The 15,586-nt window shown below is 45.7% G+C and overlaps 1 protein-coding gene across 1 annotated transcript in view; it reads right to left on the bottom strand.

Moving 5' to 3' along the window:
• The window catches only part of HYDIN (HYDIN axonemal central pair apparatus protein), a 2,443,906-nt gene that overhangs the window by 297,261 nt on the left and 2,131,059 nt on the right, over positions 1 to 15,586 (bottom strand). Inside the window, exon 93 of the mRNA XM_030205004.1 lies at positions 9,808 to 10,032. Within this exon, the coding sequence (XP_030060864.1) occupies positions 9,808 to 10,032 (225 nt within the window). The remainder of the gene's footprint in view (positions 1 to 9,807; positions 10,033 to 15,586) is intronic.

Genomic DNA, 15,586 nt, shown 5'->3' with positions numbered 1-15,586 from the left:
GCTGCGAAGGGGGATGCGGGATGGAAGGAGAAGGGGAAACATTGGGTAGAAGGGGATAAGAGAGAGAGATGGGACACTGTGTGAAGAGGGAAGGGAGAAGCTGGAGCTGGAGGCGAGCCCGCAGTGCCTTCTTCGTCACTGACGTCGCTGCCATGGAAAGTAAAAGGGTTAAAACACACGCACGCGGGGGGGGGGGGGGGGGGGAGGAGGGAAGAACGGAGAGAAGGAGGGTTGCCGGTCGGGGAACTGAGAGCGGGAAGGAAGGAGGGACCATCTGAGAGCTGCCTGGCTGCAGCACTGCACCAGACCTGCGTTTGTGGGGCAGCAGCCAGGGAAGGTCACGGTTGCCCAGTCCAGATGCATTCTACATTTGCAAAGATGGAAAGAAGAGAAAATGTCAGCCAGTATGGTTAAAAGGTGAAGTAAAAGAGGCCATTAAAGCCAAAAGATTGTCCCTCAAAGAATGGAAAAAGGACCCAAATGAAGAAAATAAGAAGCAACATAAGCACAGGCAAGTCAGATGCAAAGCATTAATAAAGAAGGCTAAAAGAGAATGTGAAGAGAAACTTGCTGCAGAGGCTAAAACTCACAGTAACAACCTTTTCAGGTACATCTGAAGCAGAAATACTGCAAAGGAATTAGTGGGACTGTTAGATCACAAAGGAGCAAAAGGGGTGCTCAGGGAGGAAATGAATTCTTTGTTTCTGTCTTTACGGATAAAGATGTAAGAGATCTGCCTGTACCAGATAATTTTCAAGGGTGATGATGCAGAGGAACTGAAAGAAATCTCAGTGAACTTGGAAGATGTACTGAACCAAACTTGACAAATTATAGTAAATCACCTGGACTGGATGGCATAAATTCAAGGGTACTCAAAGAACTCAAGCATGAAATTGCTGATCTGCTGTTAGTATTATGTAACCGTTGTTAAAATTGTCCATAGTACCTGAAGATTGGAGGATGACCAATATGACGCTGAGTTTTAAAGAGTTCTAGGGGTGATCCGGGAAATTATAGACTGGTAAGCCTGATGTCAGTACCGGGCAAAACTATGGAAACTATTATAAAGAATAAAATTACAGAACACGTAGACAAACATGGTTTAATGGGACAGAGTCCACATGGGTTCAGCCAAGGGAAGTTTGCCTCACCAATTTGCTTCATTTCTTTGAAGTCATGAATAAACATGTGGATAAAGGTGAGTCAGTTGGTGTAGTGTATCTAGATTTTCAGAAAACTTTTGATAGAAGTTCCTCATGTGAGACTCCTGAAAAAATTAGTCATGGGATAGGAGGCAAGGCTCTGTTGTGGATTAGAAATTGGCTATTGGACAGAAAACAGAGGGTAGGGTTAAATGGTCATTTCTCTCAATGGAGGAGGGTGAACAGTGAAGTGCCACAGGGATCTGTACTGGGACCAGTAATATTTAACATATTAATAAATGATATGGAAATCAGAATGATGAGTGAGGTGATCAAATTTGCAGATGATACAAAACTGTTCAAGGTTGTTAAAACACATGTGGACTGTGAAATATTGCAGGAAGACCATAGGAAATTGGAAGACTGGGCATCCAAATGGCAGATGAAATTTAATGTGGACAAATGCAAGGTGATGCACATTGGAAAGAATAATCCGAATCACAGTTACCTGATGTTATGGTCCACCTTGGAGGTCAGAACTCAAGAAAAAGATCTGGGTGTCATTGTAGATAATACGCTGAAATTTTCTTCTCAGTGTGTGGTGGTGGCCAAAAAAGCAAACAGGATGCTAGGAATTATTAGGAATGGGATGGTGAATAAGAACGAAAATACCATAATGCCTTTCTATCACTCCATGGTGCATCCGCACCTTGAGAATTGCATTCAGTACTGGTCACTGTATCTCAAAAAAGATATAGAAAAGGTTCAAAGAAGAGCAACCAAAATGATAAAGGGGATGGAACTCCTCTCATATGAGGAAAGGCTAAAGAGGTTAAGGTTCTTCAGCCTGGAAGAGATGGCTGAGGGGAGAGATGATTGAGGTCTACAAAATCCTGAGTGGTTTAGAATGAGTAGAAGTAAATCGATTTTTTACTCATTCCAAAAGTACAAAGACTAGGGGACATTCAAAGAAGATACATGGAAATACTTTTAAAAGAAATATTTATTCACTCAACAAATAGCTAAGCTCTGAAACTCTTTGCAGGAGGATGTGGTAACAGTAGTTAGTGTATCTGTTTTTAAAAGATTTGGACAATTCCTGGAGGAAAATTCCATGGTCTGCTAATGAGACAGACATGGGAAGCAACTGGTTGCCCTGGGATTTGTAGTATGGAGTGTTGCCACGATTTGGGTTTCTGCCAGATACTTGTGACCTGGCTTGGCCACTGTTTGGAAAACAGGATATTGGGCTAGATAGACCATTGGTCTGACCTAATATGGCTACTCTTATGCTCTTAAATGGCAAACCTTCTCCATTTAGAAGAGTAACACCTCTTAGTGTAGTCTTTCCTGAAAGCATGCAAGATACGGGAGACACCCTGAGGCAATCTGAGGGATTCAAGTTCTACGCTCTCAACATCCAAGCCGTGAGGGCCAGAGATTGGATTTTGGGATGCAGAAGGGACCCCTCATTCTGCGTGATGAGGGTCGGAAAACAGTCCAATCTCCACAGCTCTTCTGAAGAGAACTCCAGGAGAAAAGCATCTGATACTAGTCTGCTGTGTGATCTGAACCTGGAGCAGAACTGAGGGACCTTGCTGTTGAGATGTGGCGAAAAGATCCACCGAGGGGGTGCCCCACTCTCGTAAGATCTTTCAGGCTATGCCCATGTTGAGAGACCAGTCGTGCGGTTGCAGTATCCTGCTGACTCTGTCTGCCAGGTAGCTGTTCTTTCTGGGAAGGTATATGGCACAGAAGCTCATCCCATGAAGGAGAGCCCATTGCCACATGTCTATCGCTTCCTTACACAAGGGATAGGATCCTGTACCCCCACCCCCTGCTTGTTGACATAAAACATCATAACCTGGTTGTCTGTCTGAATTGGAAAATGTGGTTTTGTAGTTGATCTCTGAGAGCCTTTAGAGCATTCCAAATGGCCCATAGCTCGAGGAGACTGATTTGAAGACTCCTGCACAAACCACTGACCTTGAGTGTGAAGCCCATCCACATGAGCTCCCCAACCTAGGTCAGATGCATCAGTTATCAATATCTTTTGATGTAGTGGAATTTGAAATGTAAGTCCCAGAGTCAAATTGGACCAGATTGTCCACCAGAGAAGGGCGTGAGCGAATGGTGGGATGCGAATGAGACCACTGGGAGACTAAAGTCCATTGGACCGTTCTCAAATGGAGCTGTGCCATGGGAGTGACATGCACTGTGGAGGCCATGTGGCCCATCAGTCTCAACAGTAGCCATGCTGAAACCTGATGGCCGCTGCGGACCTGCGAGGCAAGTACTACCAAGGTACCCACTCTCGCTAAAGGAAGGAAGGCCTGAGCCTGCACTGTGTCTAGCAGGGCTTTATGCACTCCAGTTTTCATACTGGATGGAAATGGAATTTGGGATAACTTATGACAAACCTCAGTAGCTCTAGCACTTCTAAAAATCAACTGCATTGACTCAATTTCCCCCTCCTGAGATGTGATCTTGACCGGCCAATCGTCCAGGTAAGGAAACACATATAGTCATGCTGCGACTGCCACCAGGCACTTGGTGAAAACTCTGATGGCAGACAATAGGCCAAATAGCAGAAACGCAATACTGGAAGTGGCATTTCCCTACTCGAAATCTGAGATACCTCCTGTGACTGGGAAGTATTGAAATGTGGGTATAAGCATCCTTTAAGTCCAGAGAGCACAGCCAATTGTTTTCCTGAAGTAGGGTGCTCAGGGAAATCATCTTGAACTTTTATTTCTCCAGAATTTTGTTCAGGGTCCTTAGGTCTAAGATGGACTGGAATCTCCCCATTTTCTTGATCACTATCTGCAATAGAATCCCTGCCCCTCCTCCTCTGGTGGTATGGGTTTGACCACATGGGCCTGAAGAAGCATGGAGATTTTCTGTACAAGTACTTGCTTGTGCTGAGAGCTGATGTAAGATGCTCTCGGTGGGCAATTTGGAGGTCGCTGATGCGAATTTAGAGCGTACCTGTAATGGACTATTTGAAGCACCAACTGGTTGAAGGTTATAAGAAGCCATCTGTGGTGGTAAAAGTTGAGCCTCCCTCTGACCGGTAGGTCACCTGGAATGGATACTCTTTGTGCAACTATGCTCTGCTGCTACCAATCGAAAGCCCTTGCCCTGTTTTGACTGGGGAGCTGGCTGGGATTTCTAGGGATGGGGCAGGCAAGGCCTGAGATGGGGGTCCTGAGTCACCTGAGTAGACCGAGCAGAAGGCTGGTACCTACACCTTTGAGAGTAGTAGGACCTGCACCTCTGCCCAGTGAAAAATCTTCTTGTTGAAGAAGATGCAGATGGAGGTTGCCGAGAGAGAGTGTGGATAGTATCAGTATGCTTTTTAATGAGGTCAGCGACCTCTTCCACTTTCTCTCCAATTAAGCTGTCCCCTCCGCAAAGCATGTCTGCTAATCTCTCTTGAACAGCCTGTTCCAGGTCAGAGACATGCAGCCATGAGAGTCTGCACATCCCCATACCCATTCCAGAGAGTCTGGATGCAATATCAAAAGTGTAAGTGTTCCTGGCTAAATAATACTGACACTGCATCTGCTTATTGGCCAACTGGTGAAGCTCAGTGGCCTGCTCCATAGGGAAAGAATCTATCAGATTAAGTGTAACATTAACTAGAGACTACTACTACTACTACTAAACATTTCTACAGCGCTACTAGGGTTACGCAGCGCTGTACAAAATAAACAAAGAAGGACGGTCCCTGCTCAAAGGAGCTTACAATCTAAAGAACGAAATGTCAAGTTGGGGCAGTGTACATTTCCTCGGTAGAGGTGTAGAGGTTAGGTGCCAAAGGCAACATTGGTGGGCTTTAAGCAGAGATTTGAAGATGGGCAGGGAGGAGGCCTGGCGTATGGGCTCGGGGAGTTTGTTCCACACGTGGGGTGGGGCGAGGCAGAAAGGGCGGAGCCTGGAGTTGGCGGTGGTGGAGAAGGGTACTGAGAGGAGGGATTTGTCCTGTGAGCGGAGGTTTCGGGTGGGAACGTAAGGGGAGATGAGGGTTGAGAGGTAAGGAGGGGCTGCAGATCGAGTACATTTGTAGGTTAGTAGCAGAAGCTTGAATTGAATGCGGTACCTGATCGGAAGCCAATGAAGTGACTTGAGGAGAGGGGTGATATGAGTATATCGGTTCAGGCGGAAGATAAGACATGCAGCAGAGTTCTGAACGGACTGAAGGGGGGATAGGTGGCTAAGTGGGAGACCAGTGAGGAGTAGGTTGCAGTAGTCAAGGCGAGAGGTAACGAGAGAGTGGATGAGAGTTTGGGTGGTGTGCTCAGGAAAGGGCGGATTTTGCTAATGTTATAGAGGAAGAAGCGACAGGTCTTGGCTATCTGCTGGATATGCGCAGAGAAGGAGAGGGAGGAGTCTAAGATGACACCGAGGTTGCGGGCAGATGAGATGGGGACGATGAGGGTGTTATCAACCGAAATAGAGAGTGGAGGTAGAGGAGAAGTGGGTTTGGGTGGGAAGACAAGAAGTTCGGTCTTGGCCATGTTCAGTTTCAGGTGGCGGTTGGACATCCAGGCAGCAATGTCGGATAAGCAGGCCGATACTTTGGCCTGGGTTTCCGCAGTGATGTCAGGTGTGGAGAGATAAAGCTGGGTGTCGTCAGCATAAAGATGATACTGGAAGCCATGAGACGAGATCAGGGAGCCCAGGGAAGAGGTGTTTCAGATTTCAAGACTCCAAGTAAAGGCTCATGAAGAGCTGGTAGGAGTGGATGCGGGCAATGAGCATCGAGGCCCAAAAGGTTTTCCTCCCAAATGAGTCTACGGTTCTGCCCTCTCACCCTGGGGGCCCTGAGGCATGAAACCAATAGCTCGTTTGAGAGTGGATTCGACTACCAAAGAGTGGTGATGAAACTGGGCCCTCTCGAATCAGGGAGCCTTCTAGATATGATACTGTGAATCCACCTTCTTAGGTGCTGCTTGCACTAAGAGGGAAGATTCCCAGTTCCTCATCAATGCATCAAGGATAGGGTGTGGTACAGTGAAATCTTCCTTAGGAGGAGACTTATAGCCCAAGACAGACAACATCTCTGCCAAGGGCTCCTTCTCCATCTTAAACGGGATGGCTGCAGCCATCTCCCTGACAAAACTAGTAAAAGAGAGTGCCTCTGGAGGAGATTTCCGTCTCTCTTGAGGAGGTGAGGGATCAGATTGGATACCACATGACTCTTCCTCCAAGAAGTAATGTGGATCCTCATCTGATATCCATGAACAGTCCCAGTCAGACTCCTCTTCCTCTTGAGAATCAGGTGATTGAGTCTGCAATGACCACGCCCTAGTGGAACGACGTCCATTATCCGAGGAGTGTTGAGGTGCAGCCCTTCCCTCCAGGGAAGCATCCTCCCCTGATGTACGAGCAGGTACTGCCTGCTCAGACCTTGGCTCTGACACCCAGGACATTGAAAAAGAATTTTGGCTAAATTAAACTCCTCAAAAAAGGGGAAACATTCAAACTGAGGTCGGGGATGCAGCCTAACCACGCAGCCACTTGAGAAAAATAAAGGAAACAAAAAAAAAAAAGCTGAAAAACTAGAGAAAAAATACGAGGTAGGGAAAATAGGAGAAATACATTTTAAAAGAAGATAATTATGTGCAGGGGAAGGCACTCGCGATAGCGAAATACATTTTGAAGAGCACAGCATGAGGAGAGGACCATGCAAACACATCCTCTCAGCTCTGTGGAAAGAGGCTAAAAGACCTGTACTCGAGCGTCGGGTGGGAAGGTACAAGTGTATGCACGGTGGGACACTGCTAGAACTTTCTCTAGTGCTAGCAAATCAGCATCTGCACTGAGGCTCAGTCGAATGATGTCACTCTCATGTGGGAATAACGCAGTCTGCTTGTCCTCTGAGAATTATGATTTTGGGTAGGAAATTGAAATCTGAAACCCTCTGGGTAGCATTTTCAGAAATACTTCCCATTCTCATACTGCTACGTTTCTCTTGTCTTTAGCAGGATGCTTTGATCGTCTGACACCTCTATTTCTTTGTCATCACTGGATCCCTATTCCTTACCGAAATAAATTCAAGATTTTGACTAACAAATAAGGCCATTCATACTGCCCGACCATCTTATCTTGAGTCCTTGATCTGCCGAAACATTCCATTTCTGTCCCTCAGATCTAGTGTTGATCATTGTCTGTTCCATCATTCTATCATACTCAAAATGCATTTACTCATCAGAGCACCTATTTCTATCTAGCCCCCTACTTATGGAATTCCTTACCACTGACTCTTAGGGCTGAAATGTCCTTTCTAAAATTTAGCATGGAACCAGCGGAGCCGACGCAGCTCCCAGCGATGTGCAGTCAGGGCGGATCGGCCCTCCCGCCCGCTCCCCGTTTTCCTATGCTAGTAAGAATGCGCTGGGGGGGGGGTGTGCGCCGTGCTGCACCCGGGGGGGAGGGTGCGCAGCGGTGACCCGCCCCGGGTGTCAGCCGCCCTCGCTACGGCACTGGCTTTTGGGAATAGGTAAGATTTTAGCTTCTTACGGAAACTGAGGTGGTTGGTCTCTAGTCTCGTGGCCAAAGGGAGTGAGTTCTATAGTGAGATTCCTGATACCGGGAAGAGTGAGTTAAATATCTTCTGAAACTGGATTCCCTTGTTCTAAGCTGAAGAAGCTTTTCTGTGCAGGCTAAATCAGATGCAGATACCCATCTGTGATGGACTGCTATCCTGTTTGTCCTTAGATAAAGAATTTTCAAAGGCACAGCATGGGGAAAGAGGACAAAGAAGATGTCTTCCCCTCTACCATTGTATCTCATTTGGAAAGGGGAAGACATCTTAAGGTTGATATTATCGAGAAGTATGTTGTTAGTTAGCAATATTGTTCGATTGTTGGTTTAATCATGTATTACATAAGTACATAAGTATTGCCATACTGGGAAAGACCAAAGGTCCATCGAGCCCAGCATCCTGTTTCCAACAGTGGCCAATTCAGGTCACAAATACCTGGCAAGATCCCCAAAATGTACAAAACATGTTATACTGCTTACCCCAGAAATAGTGGATTTTCCCCAGTCCATTTAATAACGGTCTATGGACTTTTCCTTTAGGAAGCTGTCCAAACCTTTTTTAAACTCCGCTAAGCTAACTGCCTTTACCACATTCTCTCGCAACAAATTCCAGAGTTTAATTACACGTTGAGTGAAGAAACATTTTCTCTGATTCGTTTTAAATTTACTATCTTGTAGCTTCATCGCATGCCCCCTAGTCCTAGTATTTTTGGAAAGCATGAACAGACGCTTCACATCTACCCGTTCAACTCCACTCATTGTTTTATAGACCTCTATCATATCTCCCCTCAGCCGCCTTTTGTCCAAGCTGAAGAGCCCTAGCCACTTTAGCCTTTCCTCATAGGGAAGTTGTCCCATCCCCTTTATCATTTTCGTCGCCCTTCTCTGCACCTTTTCTAATTCCACTATATATTTTTAGAGATGCGGTGACCAAAATTGAACACAATGTTCGAGGAGCGGTCGCACTGTCGAGCGATACAAAGGCATTATAACATCCTCATTTTTGTTTTCCATTCCTTTCCTAATAATACCTAACATTCTATTTGCTTTCTTAGCCGCAGCAGCACATTGAGCAGAAGGTTTCAACGTATCATCAACGATGACACCTAGATCCCTTTCTTGGTCCGTGACTCCTAACTTGGAACCTTGCATGACGTAGCTATAATTCGGGTTCCTCTTTCCCACATGCATCACTTTGCACTTGCTCACATTAACCGTCATCTGCCATTTAGACGTCCAGTCTCCCAGTCTCGTAAGGTCCTCTTGTAATTTTTCACAATCCTCCCGCGATTTAATGACTTTGAATAACTTTGTGTCATCAGCAAATTTAATTACCTCACTAGTTACTCCCATTTCTAGGTCATTTATAAATATGTTAAAAAGCAGCGGTCCCAGCACAGACCCCTGGGGAACCCCACTAACTACCCTTCTCCATTGAGAATACTGACCATTTAACCCTACTCTCTGTTTTCTATCTTTTAACCAGTTTTTAATCCACAATAGAACACTACCTCCTATCCCATGACTCTCCAATTTCCTCTGGAGTCTTTCATGAGGTACATTGTCAAACGGCTTACTGGCTCACCTTTATCCACATGTTTGTTCACCCCTTCAAAGAAATGTAGTAGATTGGTGAGGCAAGATTTCCCTTCACTAAATCCATGTTGACTTTGTCTCATTGATCCATGCTTTTGAATATGCTCTGTAATTTTGTTCTTAATAATAGTCTCTACCATTTTGCCCTGCACCGACGTCAGACTCACCGGTCTATAATTTCCCGGATCTCTTCTGGATCATAAAGAATGTGATTGTACTGCATCTATAATAGTAATGTGGCTCTAGCTGCCTTGCTGGGCAGACTAGTTGGACTATGCAGGTTTTTATCTGCCATCATGTACTATGTTGCTAGGTTACTTTCTGAATAAAAAACAATGTTGTAAGAACAATTTCAGAGACTCTTACAAGGAACACTCAATCAAGGATTGATTGAGAAAATGATCAAATAAATGCTTTATTTTTGTCAACTGAAAGTATTCTGTTTAAATTAAATATTTCTGGTAAATTATTCTACAAACTCCAAAAATAGCAGTATTTAATGAACATCCTCTGAACTCACCTGATGGTCTTGGTATGGATACCAACATTTGAAAACTCAATTACTCTTGTATTAGGATCCAGAGGTGTCCGTGGTGGTTCCCCCTGGGGCCCTCGCAGCTCAGGGTTGCGTCTGTTCTCAGTGATATAGTCTGAGTCTTCCAACTCAAAATGGCAGTATGGCAAAAGGCTTTTCCCTTTCACTTTTAGCTCTGGATATAGCTGATCCCCCAACAAGTTTGCGATGCTGATAAAACAACAAATCAGGTTATCAAATGTATATTATCACATCTGTCGCATTTGATCTCTTCCCATTTTGTTTTGGAAAACCCAGGGCAGGTTATACAACAATGAAAATTAACAATTATAACAAACATTAAATACAATCAATATAAAATCATAGTAATAAACTCTCAACAACTTATAATTTAACCTTCCAAACATTCCTACTCCCATCTCTAAAATCAACAAATATAGGGGTCTTTTTACTAAGGCACGCTGATAGATTTAGCATGCACTAAATGATAAGGCATCCACAGAAATATAATGAGTGTCTTATCATTTAGCACGTGTTAATTGTTAGTGTGTGCTAAATTTGCTAGCACGCCTTAGTAAAAGAACCCTATAATCTTCTTACTCAAGAGAAAATGAAGACAGAATCATCAAAATCATGGAATGGCCTGTGCTAAAAGCCACAATTTAAATTTCTCTCTGAACTGTATAATTATTTATGAAACAAATATCCAATAGAACAGCGGACCACAGTGCAGGCCTAATAATACTGAACACAGATCTATGAGTACAGACAAATTTGCCAAAGAGATCAGTGGTGCTAGCAAAAAGGTTTGTTGTGAAAATGCAACTTTCTGCTCAGTATTATGGCATCAAAACATTACTTATTTATTAGGATTTATTAACTGCCTCTATGAAGAACTTCACCCAAGACAGTGTAAAACAGGTATAACTTGATATAAACAAATCACATTGAGTTAACAGAATAACAATAGTAAAATGGCCAAATGCAAGCAAAAAGTAAAATGAGGTGACATGATATGACATAAATGTTTATATTCTGCAAAACCTGGGCAGCTCAACATGGATTACAAAAGAAAAAAGAACTGGGAATATCCCAATGAACTTTACATATTAAGTAAAACCGCAGACCCTAAAAGCTTAATTCAAATAGTTTTGAAAAAGCCATGTTTTCCAATGCTTCCTAAAATTCAAGTAAACAGGCTGATATCTAAGTTTCCTTGGAAGACAATTCCAAAAAGTGGCAGCCAGATACAGTGGTGGAAATAAGTATTTGATCCCTTGCTGATTTTGTAAGTTTGCCCACTGACAAAGACATGAGCAGCCCATAATTGAAGGGTAGGTTATTGGTAACAGTGAGAGATAGCACATCACAAATTAAATCCGGAAAATCACATTGTGGAAAGTATATGAATTTATTTGCATTCTGCAGAGGGAAATAAGTATTTGATCCCCCACCAACCAGTAAGAGATCTGGCCCCTACAGACCAGGTAGATGCTCCAAATCAACTCGTTACCTGCATGACAGACAGCTGTCGGCAATGGTCACCTGTATGAAAGACACCTGTCCACAGACTCAGTGAATCAGTCAGACTCTAACCTCTACAAAATGGCCAAGAGCAAGGAGCTGTCTAAGGATGTCAGGGACAAGATCATACACCTGCACAAGGCTGGAATGGGCTACAAAACCATCAGTAAGACGCTGGGCGAGAAGGAGACAACTGTTGGTGCCATAGTAAGAAAATGGAAGAAGTACAAAATGACTGTCAATCGACAAAGATCTGGGGCTCCACGCAAAATCTCACCTCGTGGGGTATCCTTGATCATGAGGAAGGTTAGAAATCAGCCTACAACTACAAGGGGGGAACTTGTCAATGATCTCAAGGCAGCTGGGACCACTGTCACCACGAAAACCATTGGTAACACATTACGACATAACGGATTGCAATCCTGCAGTGCCCGCAAGGTCCCCCTGCTCCGGAAGGCACATGTGACGGCCCGTCTGAAGTTTGCCAGTGAACACCTGGATGATGCCGAGAGTGATTGGGAGAAGGTGCTGTGGTCAGATGAGACAAAAATTGAGCTCTTTGGCATGAACTCAACTCGCCGTGTTTGGAGGAAGAGAAATGCTGCCTATGACCCAAAGAACACCGTCCCCACTGTCAAGCATGGAGGTGGAAATGTTATGTTTTGGGGGTGTTTCTCTGCTAAGGGCACAGGACTACTTCACCGCATCAATGGGAGAATGGATGGGGCCATGTACCGTACAATTCTGAGTGACAACCTCCTTCCCTCCGCCAGGGCCTTAAAAATGGGTCGTGGCTGGGTCTTCCAGCACGACAATGACCCAAAACATACAGCCAAGGCAACAAAGGAGTGGCTCAGGAAGAAGCACATTAGGGTCATGGAGTGGCCTAGCCAGTCACCAGACCTTAATCCCATTGAAAACTTATGGAGGGAGCTGAAGCTGCGAGTTGCCAAGCGACAGCCCAGAACTCTTAATGATTTAGAGATGATCTGCAAAGAGGAGTGGACCAAATTCCTCCTGACATGTGTGCAAACCTCATCATCAACTACAGAAGACGTCTGACCGCTGTGCTTGCCAACAAGGGTTTTGCCACCAAGTATTAGGTCTTGTTTGCCAGAGGGATTAAATACTTATTTCCCTCTGCAGAATGCAAATAAATTCATATACTTTCCACAATGTGATTTTCCGGATTTAATTTGTGATGTGCTATCTCTCACTGTTACCAATAACCTACCCTTCAATTATGGGCTGCTCATGTCTTTGTCAGTGGGCAAACTTACAAAATCAGCAAGGGAGCAAATACTTATTTCCACCACTGTATATGAAAGATGATTTAAAAATACTCAAATAATGAGCACCTTTAGCAGAAGGAAAATGTAATACCAAAGGATCTCGTAATTTTGATAGTATTTCTATAGTGGGACGGTTAATAAGAGAACACATAAAATACAGTGCTAACCCATGAAGTATCTTAAATAGCAAAGTACAGAGCTTGAATATGATACTGGCATACAGTAAATAGGCAACCAGTGAGCTTTAATCAGCAGAGGAGTTGCATGTTCATACTTTCCCATGGAACAAACCAGTCTAACTGTCGTGTTCTGCAGTGCTGCAACTTTCTCAGAAGAATTACAACCCACATACAAAGAGTTACAGTAATCTAACTGACATAGAACTAATGCTTGTATTAGAAGTAAAGTGGGAGGTAGGCAATAGCAATGACATGATACAGTATCAGAAATATACCTGTCAAAACAGCATAGTAAATCATTTATATAACAGAAATATTAGTAAATTAAGGGGCCTTTTTACAAAGCAGCAGTAAGGCTAACATGCGGGTAGCGCATGCCAAATCGGCACTACCGCAGATATTTTTCTATTTTCTACCGTGGGGGCATTCCCGGAGGTAATCGGCAGCACGGCCACATTGGTATGCACTGCATGATTACCACGTGAGTAGAGTGTGAGTCCTTAGCGCTAGGTTTATGGGTGGCGGTAAGGACTCAGGCAGCAAATAGCTGCGCACTACTTTTAATTGTAGCACACGGCCATTTACTGCCCCCATTGAAAAAAGCCTTTTTTCCACAGCCATGGTAGAAAATGGCCCAGCGCACGCCAAAAACATGTGCCCATACTACCGCAGGCCACTTTTTACTGAGGCTTAGTAAAAAGGCCCCTAAGTTTGGTCTATCTGGTTAAGGCATTTAGGGGCTCTTTTACTACAAGGTGTTAAACCCTAATATGTGCACTTGTGATTCTGGTTTCTAAATGCAGGTGTTCACATATTCAGTTTGGAAAATATCACAATTCTCATGTAGAGTCACAAAACATCCTAATTCATGTTTAATGTGGGATAAAATGTCATAAATAAGTAAATAAACTTTTAATGTTTAATTCTCAAAGTGGACATATTCCAAACACTATAATGAAAATAAAATGATCTTTTCTACCTTTGTTGTCTGGTGACTTTGTTTTTCTGATTGTGCTGGCCCAGTATCCGATTCTGCTGCTATCTGTCCTCTTAACTCCGTTTCCAGGACTTCCTTTCCATTTATTTGTTTACTTTCCGCCTTTCTTCTTCATTTCTTGTCTTACATCTGTAAGTAAAAGCTGGGTCCTCCGCAAACTTGACTGTCCAGTGGATCCAGCTTTTGCCTATTTTCTTCATCCATGTGCAGTTTTTCTACTCTCTTCCTTTTCTGTTATCTCATCTCCTTCCTCACTCCTCCCTCCCCCTCCATGTCCAGCAACCCTCCTCTCCCCCCTACCCTCTCCTCCATCCACCCATGTCCAGCAACTCTCCTCTCCCCTGCCCTCTCCCCTTCTTCCACCATGTCCAGCAAACCTCCTCTCCCCTTCCCTCCATCCAGCAACCCTCCTCTCCCCTGCCCTCTCCTCTCCCCTTCTTCCACCATGTCCAGCAACCCCCTCCTCTCCCCTTCCCTCCATCCAGCAACCCTCCTCTCCCCTGCCCTCTCCTCTCCCCTTCTTCCACCAGCAACCCTCCTCTCCCCTTCCCTCCATCCAGCAACCCTCCTCTCCCCTTCTTCCACCATGTCCAGCAACCCTCCTCTCCCCTTCTTCCACCATGTCCAACAACCCTCCTCTCCCCTTCCCTCCATCCAGCAACCCTCCTCTCCCCTTCTTCCACCATGTCCAGCAACCCTCCTCTCCCCTTCTTCCACCATGTCCAGCAACCCCCTCCTCTCCCCTTCCCTCCATCCAGCAACCCTCCTCTCCCCTGCCCTCTCCTCTCCCCTTCTTCCACCAGCAACCCTCCTCTCCCCTTCCCTCCATCAACCCTCCTCTCCCCTTCTTCCACCATGTCCAGCAACCCTCCTCTCCCCTTCTTCCACCATATCCAGCAACCCTCCTCTCCCCTTCTTCCACCATGTCCAGTAACACTCCTCTCCCCTTCCCTCCATCCAGCAACCCTCCTCTCCCCTGCCCTCTCCTCTCCCCTTCTTCCACCATGTCCAGCAACCCTCCTCTTCCCTCCATCCAGCAACCCTCCTCTCCCCTTCTTCCACCATGTGCAGCAACCCTCCTCTCCCGTCTGCCCTGTTTCCTTCCTGCCCCCCCCCCCCCGCCGTACCTTGCTGGCAGCCGGCATTGAAGACATCGGCAGGCTTACGCCAGTTCCAGCAACCTTCCCTCTTCCCTCGTTGCAAGTCGGATAATGGCTCCGCCCTCGTAGATACAGGAAATACGTCAGAAGAGGGCGGAGCAACTCTCCTCTCCCCTGCCCTCTCCCCTTCTTCCACCATGTCCAGCAAACCTCATCTCCCCTTCCCTCCATCCAGCAACCCTCCTCTCCCCTGCCCTCTCCTCTCCCCTTCTTCCACCATGTCCAGCAACCCTCCCCTTCCCTCCATCCAGCAACCCTCCTCTCCCCTGCCCTCTCCTCTCCCCTTCTTCCACCATTTCCAGCAACCCTCCTCTCCCCTTCCCTCCATCCAGCAACCCTCCTCTCCCCCCTACCCTCCTCTCCATCCACCCATGTCCAGCAACTCCCCTCTCCCCTGCCCTCTCCCCTTCTTCCACCATGTCCAGCAAACCTCCTCTCCCCTTCCCTCCATCCAGCAACCCTCCTCTCCCCTGCCCTCTCCTCTCCCCTTCTTCCACCATGTCCAGCAACCCTCCTCTCCCCTTCCCTCCATCCAGCAACCCTCCTCTCCCCTGCCCTCTCCTCTCACCTTCTTCCACCATGTCCAGCAACCCTCCTCTCCCCTTCCCTCCA

The sequence above is a fragment of the Microcaecilia unicolor genome, chromosome 5 (assembly GCF_901765095.1).
Source record: "Microcaecilia unicolor chromosome 5, aMicUni1.1, whole genome shotgun sequence".
NCBI lineage: Eukaryota > Metazoa > Chordata > Amphibia > Gymnophiona > Siphonopidae > Microcaecilia > Microcaecilia unicolor.
The sequence above is the reverse complement of the archived record's forward strand: the minus strand, read 5'-3'. Positions and strand labels throughout refer to the sequence as shown.